Source organism: Opisthocomus hoazin, chromosome 15 (assembly GCF_030867145.1).
Source record: "Opisthocomus hoazin isolate bOpiHoa1 chromosome 15, bOpiHoa1.hap1, whole genome shotgun sequence".
Taxonomy (NCBI): Eukaryota; Metazoa; Chordata; class Aves; order Opisthocomiformes; family Opisthocomidae; genus Opisthocomus; species Opisthocomus hoazin.
The window spans coordinates 21,748,498-21,776,180 of NC_134428.1; the positions used below are offsets into that span (position 1 = coordinate 21,748,498).

General features: G+C 43.0%; 1 protein-coding gene across 2 annotated transcripts in view; it reads left to right on the forward strand.

The window, feature by feature from the left end:
- SDK1 (sidekick cell adhesion molecule 1) overlaps nt 1-27,683 on the forward strand; it is a 429,398-nt gene that overhangs the window by 294,396 nt on the left and 107,319 nt on the right. For both annotated transcript variants that reach the window (XM_075436492.1, XM_075436493.1), the window contains exons 15-19: nt 9,853-10,000; nt 10,851-10,991; nt 14,856-15,037; nt 23,153-23,268; nt 26,303-26,495. In XM_075436492.1, the coding sequence (XP_075292607.1) occupies nt 9,853-10,000; nt 10,851-10,991; nt 14,856-15,037; nt 23,153-23,268; nt 26,303-26,495 (780 nt within the window). The remainder of the gene's footprint in view (nt 1-9,852; nt 10,001-10,850; nt 10,992-14,855; nt 15,038-23,152; nt 23,269-26,302; nt 26,496-27,683) is intronic.

Genomic DNA, 27,683 nt, shown 5'->3' on the forward strand with positions numbered 1-27,683 from the left:
CTGCCTTTTTGCTTTTCCGCACCTCTTCTTTCACCCAAGGTCGTTACCCTTTGCGTTTTGTGTTTCCCAGTGGCTTTGACAACAAGAAGCAAATGAACTCCCAGTCTGGGAACAGAGTGCAGAGGTACTAGAGCTGTGTTTACACAGAGACAGCAGAGAGCTGGTGGAACGTAGGAACTTGGGTCCTGTGCTGTCCTGCAGGGATGGGGAAGAGTCGTGAAGAGAAGAGGCAGCGCACTCTGCATGAGGAGAAGTTTGAAAGATCTGCAAGTGCTTTTCTAGCAAGGATACTTTGCGGTTCTTGTCTAGGAATGGGGTAAATGTGCCATCATTTTGAAAATGCTATCATTCATTCACTGAAATTTGTAGAAGGCTCAGCAAAAATCAACGCTAGTTCTCTAGAAATCGTGCAGACAGTCCCTCAGAACTCCACAGGATTCTGTAAACCCTTGCTCACTCCAAGATAGATCCAATAATTTTGGCTGATGGCATTGCAGTTTACCACTGAGAGAGTCTCTTTATCATTTACCATTTCGGCGAAGCTACTGAAGGTGAAGGGTTCTGGAGCAGAGGCTCGCGCCGAGGGACCCTTTCTCCGGTGGCAAAACCGCAGCGGCGAGGCGGCAAAAAGCGCCGAGAGAGAGAGGAGACCCCAGCCCCCCCCCCCTCAGCGGGAAAGCGGGAAGTGCCAACGAGCAGCAGCTCCAGCAGCTCTGACTCAGCGGGGGCGGAGTCGAGTGTGACAGCGGCCAAACCCCCTCAGGGATAAGAGCAGCCCCCAGGGAGCGCGAGCGACCAGGAGCGCGGGCGACCAGAGCCGGCAAACAGGCGGCGCAGCAGCCCGGGAGCGGCGCAGCAGTTTGCGCAGCAGTTTGCGCAGCAGTTCGAGCGGGGAAGGCGACTGGCAGGGTACAGCCGCCCCTTCTGGCAACTCAAGTAGTGGGCATCGCTCTTCCAGGAGATATTCTAGCCATGGTTACCACCCGTGGTAAAGGTGTTGCTCGAAGGAGTGTGGGGACCCAGACGGAGGCCCCACGCAAGAACGCGGGTGTCCAGGTCTCTGGCTGCAGGGAGTGCCTGAGCCTGGCGCTCGTACCGGAGGACAGCAGAGACAACGGCTGTGTTCGGTGCGAGCAGGTGAATGACCTGCTCAGCCTGGTGGCAGAGCTGAAGGAGGAAGTGGAGAGGCTGAGGAGCATCCGGGAGTGTGAGAGGGAGATCGACAGGTGGAGCCGCACCCTGCCCTCCCTGAGGCCCAGGCAACAGGAGGCGGCTCCACAGAAAGCAGAGAACCCCCAACCCTCTTGCCACCGAGCAGAAAGAGGGGGCCTAAGAGATGGGGGGGAATGGAAACGGGTCCCTGCTCAGGGGGGCAAGCGAATTTCCCCCCGGCCTCCCTCACCTGCCCAGTTGCCCTTAAGCAACAGGTATGGGGCTCTGGAATGTGAGGGACTGGCCACAGAGGATGTGGGTGAAGGTGAGGCTCCATCCAGGGGGTTGCCTAGAACGAGTCAGACAGCCCCACGTATTACGACTGCCTCAACTAAGAAAAAAAGGAGGGTCATTGTCATAGGCGATTCCCTTCTGAGGGGAACAGAGGGCCCGATCTGCCGACCGGACCCATCCCACAGGGAAGTCTGCTGCCTCCCTGGGGCCCGGGTTAGGGATGTTGCGAAGAAACTCCCTGGTCTGGTGCGGCCTTCTGATTACTGCCCCCTCTTGGTAATGCAGGTTGGCGGGGACGAGGTAGCAGAAAGAAGTCCCAAGGCCATCAAAAGGGACTTCAGGGCACTGGGGCGACTGGTTGAGGGATCAGGGGCGCAGGTGGTGTTTTCCTCCATCCCATCAGTGGCAGGGGACAGCACTGAAAGGGGCAGGAAAACTCACCTGGTTAACAGGTGGCTCAGGGACTGGTGCCATCGGTCAAATTTTGGCTTTTTTGATCATGGGGAGGTGTACACAGCACCGGGCCTGCTGGCAACAAGTGGAGCTCAGCTATCACAAAGGGGGAAAAGAATTCTTGGCCACGAGCTGGCGGGGCTCATTGAGAGGGCTTTAAACTAGGTTCGAAGGGGGAAGGGGATACTGCCCAGCTCACTAGGGATGAGCCTAGGCTTGGAGTGCCAAGGCCAGGGGTGAGATTGACAGCCCAGCTCAAGTGTGTTTACACCAATGCATGTAGTATGGGCAATAAACAAGAGGAGCTGGAAGCCATTATACAGCAGGACGGCTACGACTTGGTCGCCATCACAGAAACGTGGTGGGACAACTCGCATGACTGGCATGCTGTCATAGATGGCTACAGACTCTTTAGGAAAGACAGACCAACAAGGAGAGGTGGGGGAGTTGCTCTATATGTGAGGGAGCAACTGGAATGCATTGAGCTTGGCCTGGGGGCAAGTGAAGAAGGAGTTGAAAGCTTGTGGGTTAGAATTAAGGGACAGGCTCACACGGGTGACATTACGGTGGGTGTATACTATAGGCCACCTGACCAGGAGGAGGAGGTTGATGAGGCCTTCTACAGGCAGCTGCAAGCAGCCTCACAGTCACAGGCCCTGGTTCTCATGGGGGACTTCAACCACCCTGACATCAGCTGGGAAGACCATACAGCTAGGCAGGCGCAATCCAGGAGGTTCCTACAGAGCATCGATGATAACTTTCTGATGCAAGTGGTGGAGGAACCAACAAGGAAAGGCGCGCTGCTGGACCTCGTGTTAACAAACAAGGAGGGACTGGTGGAGGACGTGAAGGTTGGAGGTAGACTCGGCTGCAGTGACCATGAAATGGTCGAGTTCAGGATCCTGCGTGGAGGAAGCAGGGCGATAAGCAGGATCAAAACCCTGGACCTCAGGAGGGCTGACTTTGCCATCTTCAAGGAGCTACTGGGAGGAATCCCGTGGGCCAGGGCTCTCGAAGGCAGGGGGGTCCATGAGTGCTGGTCGCTTTTTAAACAACACTTCTTCCATGCACAGGAGCAATGCATCCCCCTGAGAAAGAAATTTAGCAAAGGAGGAAGGAGACCTGCATGGTTAAACAAGGAGCTTCTAGCGGAGATCAGGCAGAAGAGAAAGGTGCATGGCATGTGGAAAGAGGGGCAGGCCACTTGGGAAGAGTACAGAAACGTGGTGAGAGCATGCAGGGATGCGACGAGGAAGGCCAAGGCTCACCTGGAATTGAAGCTGGCAAGGGATGTCAAAAACAACAAGAAGGGCTTCTTCAACTACATCAGCAGCAAAAGGAAGGCTAGGGACAACGTGGGGCCGCTGCTGAATGAGGAGGGTGTCCTGGTGACGGAGGATGCGGAGAAGGCAGAGCTAATGAATGCCTTCTTTGCTTCAGTCTTCAGTGCTAAGACTGGCCCTCAGGAATCCCAGGCCCCGGAGGTAAGAGATGAAGCCTACAAAGAGAACGACTTTCCCTTGGTCGAGGAGGACTGTGTGAGGGATCGCTTAAGCGATCTGGACGTCCACAAATCCATGGGCCCCGATGGAATGCACCCACGAGTGCTGAGGGAGCTGGCGGATGTCATTGCTGAGCCACTCTCCATCATCTTTGAGAGGTCCTGGAGGACAGGAGAGGTGCCCGAGGACTGGAGAAAGGCCAATGTCACTCCAATCTTCAAATAGGGCAAGAAGGAGGACCCAGGGAACTACAGGCCGGTCAGCCTCACCTCCATCCTGGGAAAGGTGATGGAGCAGCTTATCCTGGAGGCCATCATGAAGCAAGTGGAAGAAAAGAAGGTTATCAGGAGTAGTCAGCATGGATTCACCAAGGGGAAATCATGCCTGACCAATCTGATAGCTTTCTACGATGACATGACTGGTTGGGTAGACGAAGGGAGAGCCGTGGATGTTATCTACCTTGACTTCAGCAAGGCTTTCGACACAGTCTCCCATGATATCCTCCTGGGGAAGCTGAGGAAGTGTGGGCTGGATGAGTGGTCGGTGAAGTGGATAGAGAACTGGCTGAATGGCAGAACTCAGAGGGTTGTCATCAGCGGCGCTGAGTCTAGTTGGAGGCTGGTGACAAGTGGTGTCCCTCAGGGGTCAGTACTGGGCCCAGTCTTGTTTAACTTCTTCATCAACGACCTGGATGAAGAGTTAGAATGTACCCTCAGCAAGTTTGCTGATGACACCAAACTGGGAGGTGTGGTAGACACACCAGAAGGCTGTGCTGCCATTCAGCGTGACCTGGATAGGCTGGAAAGTTGGGCAGAGAGGAACCTGATGAGGTTCAACAAGGGCAAGTGCAGGGTCCTGCACCTGGGGAGGAACAACCTCATGCACCAGTACAGGCTTGGGGTGGACCTGCTGGAGAGCAGCTCTGTGGAGAGGGACCTGGGTGTCCTGGTGGACGACAGGTTAACCATGAGCCAGCAGTGTGCCCTGGCTGCCAAGAAAGCCAATGGGATCCTGGGGTGCATCAAGAAGAGTGTGGCCAGCAGGACAAGGGAGGTTCTCCTTCCCCTCTACACTGCCCTGGTGAGGCCTCATCTGGAGTACTGTGTCCAGTTCTGGGCTCCCCAGTTCAAGAAGGATGAAGAGCTACTGGAGAGAGTCCAACGGAGGGCTACAAGGATGGTGAGGGGACTGGAGCATCTCCCCTACGAGGAGAGGTTGAGGGAACTGGGCTTGTTCAGCCTGAAGAAGAGAAGGCTGCCAGGGGACCTAATAAATGCTTATAAATATCTGAAGGGTGGGTGTCAGGAGGATGGGGCCAAGCTCTTTTCAGTGGTGCCCAGTGACAGGACAAGGGGCAATGGGCACAAACTGAGGCACAGGAAGTTCCGTCTGAACATGAGGAGGAACTTCTTCTCTCTGAGGGTGACGGAGCACTGGAACAGGCTACCCAGGGAGGTTGTGGAGTCTCCTTCTCTGGAGATATTCAAGACCCGCCTGGACAAGATCCTGTGCAGCCTACTGTAGGTGACCCTGCTTCGGCAGGGGGGTTGGACTAGATGACCCACAGAGGTCCCTTCCAACCCCTACTATTCTGTGATTCTGTGATTCTGTGATCACAAATCATGGGTATATGTACGTCAGCAAGCTTGCAGCTGCAAAACCAAGCACAGACCAGGACTGCAGTGAATCGAGCATCTTAACTGCCAGAAATATTCCAGAGCTTGCTGTCCTTTCAGTTTTCATCTTTATTTACTTTGCTTTTATGTACAATGTCTAAATGATTACTCATAGAAGTAGGGCAGAGCAGAATCTAAGCCCTTGAATATTCCACTGCTGCTGTGTTCTCTCATTTCCTACGTTGTTGCTCAGCTTTATGGATGCCAACAGAACAGTGGAACAACGTCAACAGTGACTTTGGTTTTGAAAGCTGACTATAATGTCTACTTATTGTCACTGTTGTCTTTTGCTTTTTATTTTCTTGAAGTGTTTGTTTTCTAGAGTTATTTTGATCTCAGTAACGTGTTACAGACCTCCTGCTCCTTTGGAAAGCACCACCTTTCCTTTGTTCCACCTCCCCATCCCAAGTGATGTTTGTGAGCGAGGCAAACATTTGATCTCGTGTAGGTATGGTTTTGTCTGATACGACTCTGCAGAATCTCTCTTTGCTTTTCAGAGAAAATTTCCTTTCAGGTTTTCGGTTGGTCCTGTCTGTGCCATGGAAAGAGCAACTGTCGAGGAGTCAGCGCATGCCCTCCATGAGCTCGTCTTCTTCTCTCTGTCGCTCTTTCCCTGTCAGCAGCAGTGCGATACACTGAGCATCCTCATCCCCGTTTGCTTTCCTACATGGAAAGTTTAGGGAGGGACAGCAGAATGATGGTTCATTTTCCAGTTAGCAACGCTGCACAGGAGACTTTGTTCTTAGTTCTGTGGAGTTTTAATCCGTGGGTTTTGCTTTGCAGTTACAGGTGCCAAAACGTCGTCTGGTTTTGTTCGGTTTTTCAGCTGTTTTCCTTTGAATAATTTTCTAATAGCTTTAGGATCCATTGTACGTTTTGAAGCACGTACCACAAATGAATACATAATAACGGTATCTGTTTCAGAGAAATAGCTGAAGAGGGTTCAAAATAATGAGTGTAAATTTCAGGAGACTAATTACTAGCTGCATTAGAGAGAGGCGTGTCACTCCACCTGGCATGGATTAGAACTCCTTTTCATTAATATCAATTCAGTAGAGATAGAAAAACCTTATTTTAATTAGAAGAAAAAACAGTGGCAGATCATGCACGTAAATTGCTGAAAATATGAACGACTCTAGTCACCTAATTTTTAAAATGGATGTATTTGGCACAATGCAATAATTCTCAAATTACAAGTATTCACAGTAGACTGTGTCTGTGGGTGACTTGAGACATACAGCCTTAAACATCTGGGGGCAAATTTATAATCTAATTTGGAAAACACAGTTCCAGGGAAACACAGTCATTAAGTATTCCTGCCCACACAGAGTCAGGAATGTGAACCTTAATTTGAAATAGGATTTTCAAATAAATAGTACCATGCATTGCTGTCACTTGCACTGATATAATTTTTCGATGTTTCATGACCTGTTTAGCCCCTCCTGCGATATACCTAAGAATTCCAATGAAGTATCTTTATGGACTTAAACGGGGATATGCCTATTTTATTCCAAAGAGGTTTAGATTTCAGGGATTAATGAAAAAATATTCTGAACAGTCTTTTAACTGAAGAAATAAATTAATACTTAAAGAAGTCTGCTGAGTGCAATTAAGATAAAAGCCCATTTTTGTTTTATTGTATTCTGGGATATCTGTGCTGTGTGATGTAATGAGATAACTCAGATTCATCACGTTGTGCCAAAGAGGAGGTAATAGAAGCTCCTATGAAAGCATCTATACATGCTGAACTTAAAGCCTATGAATTGTCATCCTGAATTTGGTAGGGATATTCAAATAATAAAAACTGAATACATTGATAAATCTTTGCAAAAATCCAACTACATGGTTTGGTACGACTATGAGAGTGTGAAATGATACTTTTTCTTGGGCCACTGGTAAACTTTGTTGAAGTCCTACCAAGTAAAGGATGAACCATTTCATTTTTATTTTAACTTTTTGCAATATCGTATTTTGTTGAAGATTTGGAACATGAATTCAGTGAACTCCAGCGCTACGGCAAATTCCAATACTGCTGTCTATGCAAAACCCCCTGGAGAAGGAAGGAGATGTAAATGTACTCCAAACCTGCAAAAATCAGCTTTCTGCAATAGAGCTAATCCGTAATATCTAATTAGAAAGGATTTTTGAGAACTTTGCAATTAGTGGATGAATTGTAAGGTAGATAGGGAGATATAGAACATATGCCTGTTGATGAGTAACCAGTGTTATTAAACGTATCATGAGAGCATCCAAAACTTCTTGACAAAGTTTTGTTCCTACAGAACAAAAGCAATTTCTAAAACCCCCAAAATATCATTGTAAACTAGAGAGTAGCTTGTGAGAGTCTTCATTTCCAACAAATTAACTTAGAAAGGCAATCAGAGTTAATTCAAAATACCCAGTACCTGTAAGGCGATAGACAGCTAAACATGGAAGTTTTTCAGACAGCAGCAATTGCAGTGGAAGAGCAAGCAAGCAAAGCCCAGAGTGCATTCTGGGCAGCTTAAGTTAAATGAAGGATTAGCACAGTCTGTTCGATCTAACAGAGGCTTATTTAATAGTTTGACCTGGCAAGTCTTTTGTCACCATGGAGCTTCTCGAGGCTTCCTGGGACAGGCAAGAGACAGTCATCCCCGCCAGAGAAGAGAGCCGGTGATGAAAATTTCATGGCATGTTTCTGATGTTCGAATTGCTTTTCTCTCCTGCAAAACAAGCTTCTGTACAATTCTGGCTTTTGTTGTGTATTTAAGGAGGGAGAACAGCCTTTCGAAATGTTTAGTTTATTGATTGTCAAAAAAAAGACCTGACATTTAAATTTTAAAGATACTCTGCACACTGACTGTATCCACTGCTCCTTGAGCTGCAAATCCTCCCCAACCCACTTTCCTTTACGAATCAGAGTGCCCAGGAGATGAATAGGCTTCGTTTATATTAGTTTTCAGTTTAATCTCTACTCCTGCCAGATCTTTTATCTTCCACCAAGAGAGGAAAAAGAATAAATAAAGTATTCTACAGATGCAGCATATAAACAGAGCAAAGCCCCAAGGTGCTGGAGAGATTAATAGGCCCTGTTGTTGAATCAAACTGCTCACTACATTGAGCGGCTTGGGTTAAGCACTCTCAGGTGGTGTTTACACTAGCAGTAAACAAATGAAATGCTCTAGGAAATGGACCACTACCCAGGTAGCTCGTACAAGGGTATTTCACTCTCTTGCTGGTGTCTGCTCTTCCATTTTCCTGAGGAAGCTTCTTCAGGTGATGTATTAAGTCAGCCATACCTTAGCTGTGGCTTACCTGGATTTCTTCTTGTGCATTCTGGCTTAATAAAATCCAGAAGGAACTAGGGTGCAAAAAACTCCTAACCAGTGCTTTTCTAGATAGCACAGGTGTGCTTCTTCTAAGGTCTTTCTAACAGAAGTTCAACGTTCAGCTTGGATGGTTTGCCATCAAGATCTTGCAGTCGAAGTGACTGTTGGTCAATCAACAACTAGAGAGGACAGAACCTGACTGCTGTGCACAAGTCGCTCTCCAGCATTCCCAGTATTCTGCTGCATCAGTTTTCCTGTTAAAAAAGACTTGGTTCTCGGAAAGCTGTTACTGGAATAAATGTATGTTCAGTAATTCGAAGAGGCAATGTTCATAACCAAACTGGCATCACATCCTAGAGAACTTAAACTTGCTAAGGAATCTGCCAGAAATGCACTAAATTAGCAGTTTGCATCTTGGTGTGAAGTTTAGCAGCCTTCCACATTTGGGACATCTCATCTTCATTTTCAGGCAGACATCTAGGTGACCTGCCAGGAGCTGCAGTGCACTTCTGATGAGCAACATGCACAGATACGTTGCCAAAATCGACAGCTAGCTCCTCAGTAATTTCCAGAAGTGTTAGTAATTTTGAGCAGGGAGCATGAAAACAGCTGGTATTATTTAAAAACTGAACAAATCTTTAAATTGGCTGATTCCTTTGCTGTACTGTTGCAACACAGACCAAATGTCACCTCTCCCTGACTATTTCAGTCATGACTTCAGAGTGAATATGTGACACCAAGCTAGGAAGAAAAGAAGTCAGGATATTTCATTTTCAACATATTTCATTTCTGACCTCTTTGAAAACTTGAAAATGTAATTTGGGCATCAGAGGAGCTCTGTATGTTGAGTATGTGAGCTGACAACAAGGGGTTTATAGTGCTGCCAGGGCTGTTTATACCAGGGAATCTTCCTAGGAAATGATTAGACTGAACGCCATATACTATCTCTAGGAAAAAAAAAATTGCAGACACGTAGAATCCTCAGCAGAAGCTTTCTCAGGTCTTACAGCAAAGGGCTGATTTGGCAGAGCGAGTCACGCTTCTACACCTGCTTGCAAGCTGGGTAGGAAGATATTCCAAACTGCCTGGGAATTTCATTCCAGCCCTTCCACCAGAGCCACTCACGGGTGTGGTGGTACGGTGGCCTGCCAAACAGATGGGTTGTGAAATACACAGCCCATCTGTCTTTATCATGCTTGTTTCCTCTTTTATTAAAATGTTAATGAATATAGTTTTTATTTATTATGCCATGACATGTGCAGCATCACTTTCCAGTAGACAAATGTGCAATCTGCATAACCGTGTGGGCTGACAGGAAGGTTTCTTCTGCTGAAAAGAAACTTCTTCCCAAAGTTCCTCTGAGGAAAACAAGCACAAAGAGCTCTGAGCAGTCAGAGGCGTTTTCTCACTTCTGCAGGGCTTTTAACAAGCACTTCCATCTTTTTCACATGTAAATTATTCCAACAGATTCTCCCTGGAAGGTTCACCTATCAAATCTTGACCCAAAGATGACCGGTGTCACTGTGAGCGGACTAACTCCAGCCCGAACGTACCAGTTTAGGGTGTGTGCCGTTAACCAGGTGGGAAAGGGCCAGTACAGCTCTGAGACCAGCAGGTACAGTAACCATAAATGTCTGTGTGCTAAAGGTGCAGTAACCCCTAGAGAAAAAAAATTCTGATAGTTTGTGAATGAATAAAATAAAGTTATCTTTTTGCACAATCATTGGGGAACAGAGCATTACCCAGGCCTCTGGAGAGTGCTGTGCAGCTGTCAGTAATTGGTGATAATGGCAATTAGGCAGTTCAGGAGATCAGCACAGGATGGGAGAGGTGCCCTCAGATTCCAGAGTCTCTGCTGAGCAGAATCTTGGAAATACTTTTTTGCTGTTGTGCTAAGCCACAGCAGTCAACCCAGGAAGGAGTACAGCGTTCACCCAGTCATTGCAATGTCACTTCTGGATTTCACCCAGACGCGACATAGAAGGATGGCTTCATCAAATCTAGTTTCGAATGCATCCCCCTGCTTCTGTGAACCAGAGCTTGCTGTGAGCTTGAATTGCAGAACAGCTGAACTCTAAATGGCTTTTTCAGAATGTAGGAGTTTGATATGAAAAATATTGAAAGAGCTGAAAGAAACAATTTGGAAGGAGTCACAGACACTGGACCTGAGCTCTAACTCATTCAAGCTTGTAATCTTTTTAAGGAGTTGTAGCAGCCTGGGTGATTCAGAGAGAATAAGGTTACCTCAGCTGTCTGTCTTGTTGCTTGCTTAACTGATTTCCTATTATGTTGATTTGTTGTAACTATTTCATGCATGTCTTCAGCAGTTTGATCAGCGTTATATTCCTTTCTAGTCATCAGACTTTGATAAACGAAACTGGTTCCCATCACTTGGATACATGAAATAGAAATGTTGTCTATCATTTATTTCAACACCTACCTCCGTCACGTTCTTTTGTACTTAGGTTGATGCTACCTGAGGAGCCCCCCAGTGCCCCACCTAAAAACATAGTGGCCAGTGGGCGCACCAACCAGTCTATCATGGTCCAGTGGCAACCTCCTCCCGAGAGTGAACATAATGGAGTGCTTCATGGGTATATCCTAAGGTGAGCAGTTTCCTAGCCTGGAAAGTCTGGAGCAAGATCCGTGTGCGCGTGAGGGACTTCAGAATGGTGCGACTCAAAAGGAGGTTGTAGAGAGGCAGGTGTTGGTCTTTTCTTCCAGGTAACCAGCGATAGGACAAGAGGAAATGGCCTCAAGTTGCATTGGGAGGTTTAGATTAGATATTAGGAAAACTTTCTTTACTGAAAGAATAGTCAGGCATTGGAATAGGCTGCCCAGGGAAGTGGTTGAGTCCCCATCCCTGGAGGTGTTTAAAAAACGTGTAGATGTGGCACTTCAGGATATGGTTTAGTAGGCAGGGTGGTGTTGGGTGGATGGTTGGACTCGATGATCTTAGAGGTCTTTTCCAACCTATGATTCTATGAAAAGTGTATTAAAGACTATTTGTAATTCCATTAAATGTGTTAGTTATTATTTACAAGTGCAGTGGCTGCCCTGGTTTATGACAGGTGAGAAAACACCTCTGTTCAAACGGCCGTGAGGGTGCAGGCACTTAAATTCTAGCCTGGCTGTACTGGAGTCAGTGCGCTGGGGTCTCTGTTAGCTACTCCGACTGGGCTGCTGAAGTGGACTAGCTCCATATAGAGACTCTTAACATCCAGATAACTTTTTTCCATATTTAAAGTGAAGTGAAGCACCAAGTACTGTAAGTGTTCACATGGGAAGTTGGTACAGTGCAGCCTATGTATTGCAGATTTATATTTGCTTATTACAATCTCAGCTTCCTGCTAGAAAGGTTAATTAAGCTTATCAAATACACAACAGGGCTCCTGCACTTTGGAAGAGCGAGAATAGAATCAATCAACTTCGGCTTTGTGCCAAACAAAATGGAGAGGGGGAATGACAGGTCAGATGCTTCATGGCAGACCTTGATTTCATTTTGAAAATCAGTCAGATGAGTAAGATTCTTTCAGACCCATCTGTATTTACTAGCGAGAAACAGCTTTGGGCAGGTAAGTGGGAATCCTGAATACATCCAGTCTTTCTGCTTACACAGGATTTACTGCGTTGGAAAGAGTGTTGCCGCACTGACAGACTTTGCAGAACATTTCCCTTTTGTAATTTTTTGGGACTCAGTTATTCACTCCCACCCAATTCAGCTGCAGCTTACTTGCTCATTTGGCATCCTACACATCCTGCAGTGCTAGAGCCAGCTAGGGCCGCACCTTTAGTAAGGGAGGCATTATCTAAATTAGAGTTTTTGTGGGAGACTCCCAAGCATTGCACCACCACTGACGTATTTCCAAGTGATGGTTACAGCCTCTCATAGACAAGCTGCTGACATTTTTAATACAGTGTCCTCCAGACCTGCTAGAAGATAACTAAATGCTACAGCTTAAATGCCAACATCCCATTCATGCCGTGCTCCTACTTTTGCTGGCATGGATGGAAATGCTTTTGTGATGTTAAGAGAGTTGGTGAGCTCCCAAAATAGTGCTGGAAAGTTCCTTCACTCTCTGCAGGCAGAGTCGAAGTCTCTTAATCTCCCTGTCACCTGCACAGAGCCTATTACAGTGGTGAGCCGCTTGTGCAAGTGCCTGCAGTTTATGAGCTGGACTCAGTTCGAAAGCTGTGCCAGTCACCAGTGACAGGTGGGAAAAGGTGCTTTAACTTCTGCCCATAGCTAGAATCTTGTCATGAGATGTGGGGACCTATTTGCACAGGGTACAAGTGTTGTTTGCCCAGTTCTTTCCTACAAACTGGTCTGCTTGATGATAGGATTAATCCCTTAGCTATTCCCAATAAGTCTTACCCAGTCCCAGCATTAAGTCCTTGGAGAAAGCAATCCGATAACCTCCTAATTCTGGCAATCTGTTCAGTTTTCTCCGTGTAGCATTTTCAGTAATGTTTAACTTAAGTATTTTCTACAACAGCTATCAGTGTAATTGATCCTTGTCCTTGCTGTAACATCTCTTTCCGTTTTAGCAGAGAGTGATCATATTCATTATGCTCAATCTGTGAACATTTTTGATGTCTGCATGCTTTGTCTTGACTACAGAGCAGAGAAACTGTTTATTTGATGGGAATATAAGATTATCATATAAAAGCACAACTGTCCTAGGTAATAAACCAGGCTGTTCTAGCAAGTTAATCTGTGTGGTCACAGCAACATGCACTGAAGAAAAGGCTTCCTGCACTGATTTCTGTAGAATTAGGGTATAAGAAAATGAAAAGCGCCTTGCATCCCAGAGACCCAATGCTCAAGACACACAAGACACTAAACCGATGGAACACCTGATCTTTAAAAGTGAAGGTGCATTGCACAAGTCATAGGAAGTATACATCAAAGTCCATAGTGAGAAAAATCATGAAGACGTGACATTTCTGAACTGGCCTCCTTCCTCTGCCCTTTCTCTCACTGGCAGTATTGCATTTAGAGGAGTGCCATGCTAATAGCAGAGTAGATTAAATCACAGGAGTGCTCTACACCTTGTCTGCTAGGTGTGAGGCAAAACATTGCTGCACAAAGAATTGACTTTGCCAGGAAGCATACACCGTTCACGGGAGACGAAAGAAAGAAAATGGTAGATGCTGCATAAAGCAGAAGAAGATCAAGACATTCAGTAAGCTCAGCTGAGGCCTGATATTTCTTTATTTCCATCTGTATTTCATAAATGGAATCACACCAGTGTAGCATGACAAATACTAAGTATGCCAAAATATGGTTAGGCAAGCAGCTCCTCGGCAGAAAATAGAGGGATTGTCAGTGATTAAGAACTGATCTCTTTATAAGAAGACTTTAGAACAAAATCTATGGCTGAAATACACGAAGTTGTCTAGTTGTAGAAATTACACCAATTTATCGTGGATGAATTTAAAATCAGTCTGTGAGATGTCAATGGAATTGTTCTGTGTCAATAAGCTTTTGGTGATTACTGTGAAGCAAAAGATGAAGAAGAGTGCATAAAAGCTGTGCGGTGAATAAAAATACAAATGTTTCCATATTTGTCTTTTTCATGGAGTAATAATGCCTTGTGCCCCTTACTTGGCCTCTATTTTTCTGATTTTTTTGGGAATTAGCATATTGTAAGCATCTGTTGTACTGGTTTCCTAAAGGAAGGAAAACAAACAGTATTATTCGCATTCACAGATTTGCAAGGTTTGTTTGTTTGCTATAATTTAGTTCTTCTCCATAGTTTCGTGGCCTAAAGAGACACATCAAAGGGGCTCTGGTTTTCGCAGTACAGTTTTTACAGGGGAAAATATATTCAACGTCTCAGTTTCCCCTGTCTCAGCAGAAAGTTTGTCGGGATGTTTACCACGCATCCGTATTTGGTACAGCCCTGCTGGAATTCCAGTGCTCAACCAGTCCTTAAGTCTCAACTATATTCCATCCTTATTTTAATCAAGCTGTGAAGTAAATCCTGTTGGAAGCTGGAGATGGCAATGCCTGAGACTCTAGAAGGTCAGAGCTCTCTGAGCTCTTCCTTTTCAGATTTCAGAGGAGAAGGAAAAAACATTTCTCAAGCTGATTTACAGCAGCACCCTGATAAAAATCACATCTGGGCTATTTTTTTCTACTAAATCACAGCTTTTACTAGACAAGCCACATTTAAAAAGCTGTAATTTTTCTGCAACCGTAAAACAGGATAAAATACCCGTTTTGTTTAGCCCTGAGCATGTAATCTCAATGAGATCAGATTATAAATACTACAGCAGTCAAACATGATATGGTGTTATCGGGAGTTAGTCTGTTCTTTCTGATTATTTTTCATTATTCTTTGTATAATTCTGCTGTAAAAGTTTGCATATTGCCTCTTTACAAAGGAAGCTATTTTGCTAGTCAGGATATTTGCTATAATTAATACCATCTAATTAACTAGCAAATTTTTCTTCCCATATGGTAGGTATCGCCTGGCTGGCCTCCCTGGAGAGTACCAGTATAAGAACATCACCAGTGCAGAAGTGAACTACTGCTTAGTGAAAGACCTGATCATTTGGACCCAGTATGAAATCCAGGTGGCATCTTACAACGGAGCTGGGCTGGGAGCGTTCAGCAGACCTGTGACAGAGTACACTTTACAGGGAGGTGAGCCAATCGGACCCATATATGCCTTATAGTTAAGATTTATAACACACTTTCCTGAGGAGGAGACACGCTCTTTGATAGTCCTACCTAACAACTGGTAAAACTAATGGTCAGTTCAGCCAAATTGGATAGACAGCTTGGGGTAGGAAACACCTACAAATTTCAGTGCCTAAGCAGAGATGAGACAAGACTCTGCTACTATTTCTGTTGTAGGAAAAGCTGGGAGTGAATTCAAAAATTATCTATTTTTGTTGCCCGTCGTGATGACATGTTACCACACTTGCAGGTCAGAGTCGGCCGCAGCATAAGTAATAAATAGAACTGCTGAAGAGAGCTGGAGTCCTGTGGAATGGATTCATAGGATGTGAGACAGGCAGGGGCTGAGGTTACGCTGCCAGGAGAGTCGGAGAGAATATCGCAGGGAATTGTGTTTGTTGTGGTCGAGATATGCAGTGTGCCGCATGTGCAATAGAGGAGACAAAAGCGGAGTAAACCAGCTGCATTAGTTCTGATAATCACAGAATACCTTGGTTTAGAAATGTGGAATAAACTGTAAGGCAACTGTAGGGAGAGAAATACAGCCTGTGGAGAAGGAGTGTTCTGTAGCATTTCAGGAATGGTGCAGACATTTGCAAAGAGGAAGATAAAATGATCTTTAGAGCCCTGATTTTTATGCTACAACTCCTCCACACCTTTCTGGTAAGTGCTTTAAGAAGGGTATAAATTACATCAACAAAAGGATATGTAATTACTTTTTATAACCAGAGTAAGGCATGTTTACACCTCTAAATTGGTGTAAAAATCTGTAGGATAGTGAAGTACCAAGCCCTTAAAGCTTTCATATATTCCCCGAATTGCAGGGTTGTGCTGAATTCTGAGCACTGGAGAGTACGTGGTCTCTACTTTGTTGGTCATAAAACAATTAAACTGTTTCAAAAACTTGTAGGCTGACAGAACATCAGTTAATATACAATCAGTAAAGAATATGTAGTTGTTTGTTAATTGTTACTAGGAGTGCATTATAACATGTTTAGGTACAGTTTGAGGTGTAGGGAGATCTTTAAGAAAAGATTATTCGTATGCAACACTAATTAACCACAACAATTAAAGAAGGAAGCCATCTATATTTTGTCTTAGGGCATGCAGAGTCTCCCAGTTTAGAGGAGTGTAGACACACTCAACCTCTTGCTAGAAGTATTGACAGCAGACCTTGAAATGTTTTTCTTAAAGTCTTCTCCTTGCAGCCAGGATTAATCTTTTGTGTCCCTCTAAAGACCAGATCTCTGCAGAGAATTGGTTTGCACACAGAATTTGAATCTCTTTTGTGGATATGCTTGTAATTCATTACTTTGTGTATCTGCACATTTTAAGCTATCATAGCACCTTAACCTTCCATCTATTAAGACTCAGGTTTGGACTTCACACTTTTTTTTCTTAAACACTGCAATTGACTCTAATTTCCTTGGATGATGTGTGCTGTTATTATCATCCTTTATTGATTGGCTGTCTGATGTCATTTATAAGGATACAAATCCTCTGTAATAAATTAAGTGTAGTCAGTCCTGCATTCATATTAATCAGCAAGAGTGTTTAGACTGCAGGACAACCCAAAGTGGCCTGTTTGTCTTTATGTAGTTCCTAAATGCTCAGTGGTGGGTGGACATAGAAGAAAAACTGGATATTTCTTAATTATTTTATATATTAATATTTCATAATAGCATCAAGTAACTACTTTACGATGCTGCCGTCTCCTAATGAATGCCTTGGCGGGTTTCTGTGCATATCACCAAAGGCATACAGTCTGTCCTAAAAAGAGTTTCAAGCCTTTGTACATTTAGAGTTGAAAAGGGAGGCTGGTTGATATCAGTATCATTTGAAATTGGATTAATATCAAGTCCCATATGTAACGTGCTACTGTCCGAAACTCTGCTCCTTTATCTTTCTTGTAGTTGGGAAACAGTGGCTGTTTCTTGCTCCAGAATGTCCTTCCTAAACCAAACCAGCAGGAGTAAGAAAAAGTCATGTGTAAAACTGCCTTCTAAATCATATTCTGATTTTAATATGAGCGGAGATAAATGTCAAAGTCACACACTCCCATCCATCCCCTTCTCCTACTACCACTACCACCGCCTCTATTCTGACATGCATTAAATGATGTGAGCTATGCTGGCAAGAACCTGTCTGTCTGCGGATGAAAAATACCTGAAACACCTCATATTAATCAAGTGTGCTGTGCAGTCAAAGCCTGGCAGGGAACGAGCACGGGGAGCTGATCAACCCATTGGCAGGAGCAGATGAGCACGTTGGCCTCTTTGTCATGGGGAATATTGACTGGCCATATAAGCTGTGGATTTATACCAAAACCTAGTCTATTAATCCCTTATTAGTCCTCTGGCATTGCTTTAGCCACAGGTAACTAATCAGCTACTCAAAACTATTTGAAAATCATGAACAACTTCTAGAATGTAGCCAAACCTGCAAGGTGCTGAAAGATCTAAACTTGTAGAGAAACTGGCACGTAATGTCAGTTCGATAAAATGTCAGAAAGACTTACTGGCAAAGCACTGAACATCCTAGCACTAGGGTCAGACAGTTTGACTGTCTCTAAATCTTGAAAGTCTTTTCAGAGTGATATTCAGCCTAATCCTTTGATGCTCTGTATATATGGGTCTTTCTTCATCAGAGTTTCTCCAGCTGTTCCTTTCTTTGATGTTCCTTTTCACAAGGATTTGTGCCAGCCTTCTGCATAGGGCAATTTTTACTTATTTAAACAGTGTCCTGCAGGACTTTTCATTGCAATATGAAAAAGTGAAGTTTCCTAACACCTTTTCATATAAGAATAGCTTTGTGAGATGTGTAAACGTCTTTCTGCAACGTAACAATGTTGTTTCTGCTCTGTACGCTTGGACATGTTTACCTTTTCCTGCAGGTTGGTTTGAGAAAGCAGAAGCCTCCATCCTTTACTTTGGGTCTGTCCTTTTTAGTTCATTAGCACCAATACTTCTGAACTTCTCGCTCTTTGAAAAACTCCCACAGCTCCTTAGATTTAAGCAAGGCAAGGTTTAGAAGTAGAGACGTAGCTTTCATTAGGCTCTTTGCATTGGCATTAACCCACTTTTGTTTCTGCTGTAAGTGCCATTTCTTTCTTTTGATGCATATCCCAAAAGCCAGTCTTATGTCCTAAACTTCGTAGGTCTCAACGTGTAGTTCGATACTGTTTTGTTTTCACTTCTGTGCTGTGCATGGACACCTTGAAAGGCCAGGAAAGTGTGAGCAGAATTCCCTGCCTGAGTTAAAAGAGTGGATGAGTCACTGGACTAGTGAGTGTTGATGGTGCGGGGAGAAGGATAAAAGCAAGAAGGGTCTGTTCAGCCAGGTCCAAAGTGGTTTCTTCCTCACGTGGGAGGAGGTGAATCAGAGAAATTTATAAGACTGAAGCAGAAGAGCTGAAGAAAACCCAGTTAACTGAGAACTTCCTATTTTATGCAGGAAATAATCTTGAAAAAGGAATTTCTGAATAAGGAGTGTCCTCTGCAATCATTAAATTTTATCTCAGTGAAAACAGATTCCCCTTAGTTTTCCCTTAGTGTTTCTTGGCAAGATCATCTTAAAGATCCTCGTTCGCTTCTATTGGGGAGTCTCCCAACAGCCTGACAGCATCCATGGCCACTCTGAGCCCTGCTACTTCTGTGCAGAAGCAGGTTGGAGTTGTAGTAGTTGGATATTATATCTTTCAGTTTTACCACTGTGAAGTGTCATTAGCCATCTACTGCTTTTTTTGTTGTTTTTTCAACGATTTCACAAAGATTGGGCAGTGAGCCGTTGTCTCGTTGTGGTCCCTGGCCCTCAGCTCTTAAAAAAGATGTAAAACCTTGTCCTTGTGAGAGGCATGCGGGAAAGGAAGAAGGCATTCCGCAGCCACGAAAAGCCAAAGTCATCCGTTAGTGCTGAATCTCACACTACTGAATTTCAGAGATCAGCATGTGTAGAATTGCAGAGCCCACTTTTTCTGTGCCCCTGCTACGGTTCATAGCAGAGCACAGGACGTCGGCCAGGCGCGTACGGGAGTGGGCTTCCCAGGAGGAATCCCACCGCTCCCGCTGGGGATGGGCGGCTTAGCACCTCAAGCCACTGCGATAAAGAAACGACCAGATCTTCACATAGAGAAAAAAACCTGCAGTTCCCTGAGCCTGCCTTATTGAGACATAGAAGCAGCCACCACAAAGGTCAGAAGCTGTGGAAGAATAGGAGACTTTTCTACAAGCCACTGTTGAAGATCTATATTTAAGACCAGTAGTCTGGCTGTCAGAATCTCTGTGGGGTTTTACATGCTATTTGCACATAGCTAGAGACAGAATAATTACATGTGCACATGCTTAACCTTAATGCCTTCTCTTCTCTCAATTACCTCGTCAGCGAAACCCTTTTAATGGCTTTTATCTGGAGTGCTTCCATGACCTTTTCTGCTTAGAATGCTGTGCATTAACTTCCAGTCCCAGGGACTGAGCTCTTAACAGATTTCCAGCCATGTGAACTTTATCGGGAAGAAAGTAACAGTTGGTTTTGTCTGACCAATTTGATCTGCAATTCCAAGACGACTCCCAGATGGGTCTCCACTGTAAGATGGTTTAGGAATGCTTGCAAACATGATGAAGAACAGATTTAAAAATTGAGCATAGAAATACGTGGGGATTACTCTTGAAACACCCATTTGACACTGGTAGCTTCTGTGCCACTTGACAACAAGAAAGTTGTAGGAAGAGGATAGATACCACCACTAAATTAGAAAAACCTTGATGCGGACAGTTGCAATTTCAGTAAGTTGCTAATCATGATCTTGGAAAAATATTTGAGTTTTGAAGTGACCAGAAGGTCAATTCTGGTTTAGCTTCTGTCAGACTACTTTTCTTTTTTAAATGCAAAACTGTTCAGATACCGAAGGAAGTCTTTAATATCAGGATATAAAAGGAGAACTTTATACTGGCACTTTGAAGTGAATTTGAGATTATAATGCCAATATTTTACTGATTAAAGATATAAAAATATATTATGTCTTTTTCGGTATAATTAAGCTTACGCATATCAGATGGACCACATTCTTTCCAGCTTTTAAATGCATTCATTGAGATGCAGATGTTGATTTTTCAATAAAGAAGTCCAAAGAGGAGTTGTAATATGAATCATGATTTCCAGCGTTCTGAAGGTTTTATGTTTTCTGTTCGTAATTTTTACCATTTCTCTTCTTGTAGCAGGTACTTTTTGTGCTATGATGATTTATTCTTGTTTCAGGAAATTGTGTCCTAATCAAAGAAAAATATTTCCGTTTTTAAAAGAAATAACTAATGCATTTGGTTATCCACATTTCTAAAACTGTAGTAAACCTATCCTCAAGTGCTTGCCTGGGCAAAAAGCCTCAAAAAATGAGGACTGTAGGGACTGCAGATGAAAACTTGGAGCTTGCTGATGCAGGATTTTTCCTCTCTTAAAAAGTTTCAAATATTTTGAATTAGATCTAAAAGACTCATCAGACCCTTAGAATAAAATCCTTGTGATACTGAAATCACTGGAAATTTGCTGTTCATTGTACAACATCCACGGGATCCTCCACTAAAGAAAGCAATGCCCACAGAATGAAGCAGCAACATGCAAGCTAATCTGTGCTTCAGGAAAATGAAGCAGCAGTGGGAGTGCCCTGCTGGGAGTTGTCGTACTGTTAACCCAAGTCACCTACGTGTTTCTTATGCTCTGGGAAGAACAGACTCTTCCTACCACTGCCAAAGTTCTGCTTTTCTTGAAGGGTGGCTGTCAGTGGGCAGCACTTGGCTTGCGCATAGATTTTCTGTACAATAATTGTGTTACAAATTCAACCTAGCACTTATAAGTAGAGTTGTAATGTAGTAGTGCAACAGAAGAAAGAGAAACGAGTGGAGATGGTGATGCTCGGCTGGTTTAGCCCTCATGACAGAAGGAGATTAATGTATCGATGTCCAAGTGACTTTCTGGTAACAAACTAACTTGAAGGCTTCTAATCCAATTTTATTCTGCAATAACAGATCTCTATCAGTTATGATATCTGAATAAGCAAATGTGCAGGAAAGTAAGAATTTTGGTTTTTAAAAAAATCTTATTCACGTTAACAGTTAGTTATATGAAGTGTTGCACACGTAAGGAAATTGAAATACATCTTGTGCATCTCAAACTGTTCCATCAAAGAACATGAATAAGAAAAACTACATTTAGTAGGGGAATGTAGCCAAAGCAGCTCGTTACAACTGTAGAGTGACTTTAATATATATATGACTGCATATCAGGATGATTTGGTGAATCTCTTAACTACAAAAACTTTATGATGTCTATGGGTCGTTAAGATAATATTATAACCTTCCAAAAGCATACAGGGAATTATGATACATGGCAGGAAGTACGGCCCAGATTCTAATGAAAATTTAGAGCAGTATCGGATAAATTCTGGTTTTAGAACTCAATAATTATGCATAGTTCATAAATTGTGACATCAGGTTTTAAATTAGGGCAAGAAAATTCTGAGTAATATGCAGTTTCTGAGGTTAAAATAATGTGCAGAGCTGAGTTTTCAAGCCCTGGTAGCAATCGGGGAGTTTGTGACACAGGGCATGAAAGTGGATGTTTTTGTCATTTCAAACCTGACATCTTTGAGGATTTCTCCATTTTTCTGTGTTGATATTTCTAGGTTGTGGATATCTTTGATAAGCGTTTGCTGTCCTAGCTCTGCTGGCTGCAGTCGCTCTATGGCTTTTACGCCAGTGAAGAATAATACCCCTAGAAGTCTCTTTCAAACAGACAAAACTTTCAGTGAAAAAAGAGGCATTTTTACATTTTTAAAGTTGATGTCTTGATTTCTTCTCCAAACAAAGAGTCATCTTCCAACAGTACTTTGAAGCTTTAAAAGTTTGTGACCTGGCTTTGAAAAGTACGAAGCAAACCACCATTCCTCAGTGGGAATTGTGGATCCTTTTTAGAAGCATGGGGCTTTGGTAGAAATCTTCCATTGGAAGCAGAAGGAACAAAACTTCCCACACTTCAAAACCACTTGTGAATAGTTCCTCTTTTGTCAAATACAAATGCACATGACTGTCAATACTAATATTTTTGAAGCTTTATTAAACTAACTTTATGGGATTCACAGAATACTAGTCTAGTCCATTTTTTTATACTCAAATAGCAGTTTTCTGAAACTTACTATAAGCCTGGTAATTTTGGAAAAATAGACCTGTCTATTAGTATTCTTTCCTCTGAGAGCTATAGAAATGACATCCTAAAGCAATAAGTTGAAAAAATTGCCTGGAAGGTATTTAAAGAAACATTATATTAAATGGCAAAATATTTAGGTGTTATTTTTTGTTGTTTGAAGGCAGTGTGCTGTTATGTTCTGTGCTTTCTCTTGTATTGAGAAAACATCTGTCTACTTAAATACTTGGCATAAAATGTTTATGCAGCTTTTCACAGATTAGAGGATGTATTGGCTCAGAATATATATAATTAATTCAATATACATGAATGAGTATCATATAAAGATAAAACGAGAACATCTCCAATTCCCAAGAAGAATCTTTGTTGCGTGTGATATGACTGGTCCTAATGCTGTAAGCAGCAGTAAATAATAAACAGATGCTGTCACCAGATTATAATTCACAATTAGAGTTTTAATTGTGCAAACTCCATGTTTGCTTATCTGGTGTGGGGAATTGTGTGGTCTTAAAAGACTCAAGAATTTTTGCTGAAACTGTTCGTTCTCTGTGCAGTCATGGATAACTGAAAGAGATGTGTTCACATGTCACTACCTACCTTCTGTCTCAAGTCTTTAAGAGAAACTCATCTATGGAATAATAAGCTACAGAAATCATTTCTTTCCCTCCCTTTGAAAGAATCTCCAATACAGAATGAGAGATTAACCCAATTACCCTTCTCTCCAAATCATTGCTGGCTACCGTTTCACAAGAAGTGCATCCTTCTCTCAAGGTTGTCATTGCTTTGTGACCTGCGAGTGGCAGTCGACGGATTCTGTGTTCACCTTTCTCTTTCATCCGCTCATCCCTCCTCTGCTCTTTTGTTTCCCTCTCTGCTGACTGGGAGCAGTGCCCACAGCTCCACCGCAGAATGTGCAAGTCGAAGCCGTGAACTCCACGACCATCCAGTTCCTCTGGAACCCTCCACCCCAGCAGTTCATCAATGGTATTAACCAAGGGTACAAGGTAAATAGAAGCAAGATTTCTGTAACTTCAGATAAGGTTTGCCTGAACAGTCCTGGTATGTAACAATTAGGAGTTGAATCTAATAATCTGTGAATGTCCAAAATGACTGTATATTTTCAAGGGTATCTTACACAAAAATGGAGAGAGGGCTGAGCGATTGTTGCTCTTAACGTAATGTTTGCTAATTTATGTAGGTTCTGAAAAGGGAATATGTCATGGGGTAGAAGTCTTAATACCTTTGTCATTTACCTGGAGAGTTTCCAAAGCCAAAAACCAGTTCAATATCAAACAGTTTGGAAAGTCAGTACAGGAGATATGTCCTTGTGCCACTGAAAACCAACCCGGAGATTTCTATTTACTCTAATGCAAAATTCCCGTTCATGCCATTAGGAACCAAGACATCACACTAAATATTTGTCTTAACTTTCCCACTATGATGATTTGGGAGACAGAAGAAGGTAGAATTTATTAATCGTGATTGATGACATGAAGTTAGCACGATAAGTCCCTGTTGATGGGGCAACTGGCAATATCTATTACAGTATGCAGAGTAGAGAGTGCTTAACAGAGCACTTGTTGGTACTTTGACCAGCAGAGTGTATGCTAAGGAGGTAGCTGGAGTGGTTTATTTCTGTCTCTCAGGAAGGACTGCTTAATAGAAACTCCTTCAACAGTTCAGCAGTAGGGGCATAATAAACAAAGGGTTTAAAAACATTCATGGGAAGAACAAAGAGACATCTCGTCAGCATCACAAGGCAGGGAGAGGGAAGATGGCTGTGTTTGATGAGAAGGGAGGAGGAAGGTTGATTTGGGTGTTGGGTGAGGGAAGGTTGAGTGGGTTGGAAAGGATGTGTAGTTCAGAAGACAAGCTGTGAGTTGAGGGACTGTAGATGGATTTAAGAAGTTTCAGAAGACCTGAGCCTTCTCTAAGAATGTCTCAAAGGCACGGAGGAACTGAGGCAGAGGTATGCATGGGAGTTGTAGTATTTTGCCCAGATCTATGTATTCCTCATAAAGAGCAGCGGTGGTTTGAGAATCCCGCTGCTGAAGTAGTGTATACATGTAGACACGTTTGTCTCTTCTTCCTAGAGATAGAATCAGCTCTCAAGACTAGGTGACTGACAGGGCTGCAAGAGTAAATCACGAAACCTCGATACAGAAGCAGTACTTGGCTTCTGTTCAGACTCTGGAGAAGAGCAGCACTTTTGGGGGTCAGTGGACTGCAATGCACTGTAATTTTCTGGTGCAAGTCCAAGCATGATGAGCTCAGATTTGCAAAAGCTATATTTCAGCTTTTTGTTCTTTGTTTTATTCAAACACAGTTTCAGTCTAAAGATCCTTAGTCGCATCACATAGCTACTTCTAATTTATGTTTCGGTTTCTTTAGCAATGGTATAAAGTAACTAAAATAATAATTTGTATCTGTCAAGGGTTAGGGAGAACTTTTGAGATTATCAAAATTTCTCTTACCTTGGACTTCTTTGATTGCAGTAGATTGCAACAGCTTTGCTGTTCCTGTTTCTCATAGGGACTGCGAATTGCAGACTGGGAGAGAACATTTCTGTCAGTTACTTCTATAGCATAGTTTTTTGTATGATTTATAAATGACTAATAGTCAAAGCTAGGCCTTTGCTTTTCCTAAGGATTAAATCCTTTTTTCCTTTAACTGGCAGAACTGTTCACCTTTATTTTCTGCACATTTCCTGAAGACTCTGCAAGGAAATGTACTCGAAAAGAGAATCAGTCTTCCAAAGTTATAAACGCCAATTGTAATCCACAAAGGTGATTTAGAAAAGAAAAGAAAACTTACTATTCTATCAACCATTTTCCATTTTATCTTTTCTTTGAAATTTATTTGCATTTCACGAACTTGTAAAGTGCACCTTTTCAAATATGAAAGATTCCTAACAAAATTACTCCTCATAGTCCTCTAACTGTGCTTTCTGATTATCAGGAACTATAGACATTGGCTAAATGTGTCGGATATGGCCCATTAATTTCAGGCATCTATTCGTGTTTATGAGCCTGAAATCAATACGTATAGCATGATTTACACAGACTGAGTAAGGCCTGGAGTTTTAACTTCCTTATGTAAGCCACACGATCAGAATTTCTGAACAAAATAAAAGTTTCATAAGCTCTTTAAAGCTTTAGACCCCTAAGCCGTTAAGGCGATTTCAAAATTGTTTTAAAATTTTCAAGTTATTTGCCAAAAATGAATTTTTAAAGTCCTCATTTAGGTACCTACACGTAAAGTACTCCCCTCTAAAAAATATTGATCACCCAGAAGATCCACTGAGATGAATGAAACCTGGAAGAACTGAGCACATCTGACAAGCACGCTACTTTAAGTGCATGAAAATGTCTTCAGGAGTCTAACTTTTGGGACGCAGGTGTTAAAAATTGTAGTAATCATCTTTACATCCATTTTCTGTTCTTTCTGTAGTTCCAGAACCACTTGAATCATTCACAGCGTGGATCTCCCCAGCCACCGAACGTTGGGATACTCTTAGCCTGCTAGGCAAGGCAGGTTGCTGGGGGGCTGTGGGAGGGGAAGGAGGATTTCCCCCTTCACCCCCAACCTCCCCAGCCGGTAGGATCTTTAAAAGAACCCCAATATAAAATAAAGCATTTATCTCAGAGTAGCGCTGAAAGCACTTTTCTTCTTTCAGCTTCATTGCAGCAGCAGGGCCTGTCCAGGCCGGTCAGAGCAGCCCGGAGAGAGACAAAAGACTCATGTCATACAAATAATCATTTGCAATAATTTTTGGCATTGTTTAGTAGCAGACATGGAGAATTGCAATACCTCCACGGTATCGGTGTGTCCCCCATCAGTAGTGAGTATTATACACATCCCTCCAGTTATCATAGTAACAGTGTTCTATCCATCTGTTCGGCATCAGAGCTGACAGTAGTTTAACAGCATTGCTTGGTTTTTTACAATCAGATTAAGATGGTTTTGGCAGCCAACCATACTTGGATTCCAAATAGTCACAACTTCTGATGAGAGCTCATCCACATTTAAATTTTCTAGCTTCTAGCATGGCCGATGGATGCTCCAGAGACTGTGACTGTGGTCACCATCGCTCCAGATTTTCATGGTGTTCACAGCGGCTGCATCACCAACCTGAAGAAATACACTACGTACTATACGTCGGTTCTGTGCTTCACCACACCTGGCGATGGACCACGAAGCACACCCCAGCTCCTGCGCACCCTGGAAGACAGTGAGTAGTCAGCACTGGTAAAGAATCTCAGCACTCGGATTTTGTTTAATTGGATATAAAAGCCAGAATTTTCATATCTGGATGCTTAATACTGGACCTCAGATTCACAATCAGTTTGCAATCCCTTGTCAAATCACTTTGCATCAGACAGTGACCTCAGCCTGTTGTCCGTGTGTGCTCTTTTAGCCTGTGACATTTGATAATTTTTTTGTTATGGACTAAACCTGTATGAATGTTTTTACATCGGAAAAGAATGGAAGCTGAAAGCTGCCTAGTCTGGTTCAGCTAACACACAGCACGTTGTTTATGTCTGTGAACCCTTATGCTCTTAAATCCATGTGCAGACATCCGAATAAATATGAATTGATCTTCTTAGGAACTGAGCCCTGGAACTTCCTGTGGAGGTCAATGATTAATTTACGATTGCTTCCTTCTGTTATTCAATATATTGAAAATGTCTGTATCTATATTAAATTGCAAGTGTTTGTATAGAAGAACCAGAATCACAATAATGCAATAACTTTAATTCTGCAAAAGTGGAATAATATTCATAGGGTGAAGTAAGATGAGCTGGATAGTTTTGCATCTAAATTATTCCCTGCATCAGAAAATGTTTTGGCCTCTGTGGCCCCTTGGAAGTGTTTGCTCAGGACATGTTTGGGACTAGCAAGTCCGATGTGTGACTGATGCAGATAACAGTTAAATTGCAGTGGCCCTAATAGCTGACTATGTGTCCACAGTGATCTTGGCTCTGGCCAGCGCTTCAGTGTCTTCCTGACACTGTCATGGAGCGTCATAAACACTGCTGCACATTTTCAGATCCAAATCAGGATAAAAAAAATGTCTAATACATCCATTAAGGTGTTGGTTTTAGGAATACTGCTTTGCCTTAATAGGCATTTTTAAGGTTAGTTGGTGTTCCCGTAAAGAAAAGATCTGATTCTCATTAACATTCACAGAAGAGAGGCTCAAAGTGCTAATCCAATTTTTCATGAGATGCTCTTGAAAGAATATGAAAAAAATGAAGTACTTTCCCATGGATTTTCCTTTTGTGGTCAGTCTCCGCCATATGCGAGACCTGTGCCCCAAGAGCAGATTGTAGACCAAAGCTAGAAGATCACAAAGAGAGCAGTTTAACTACCTGAAATCTGAACCATTAATATAAACTCACACGTGTTTATCTGGGGT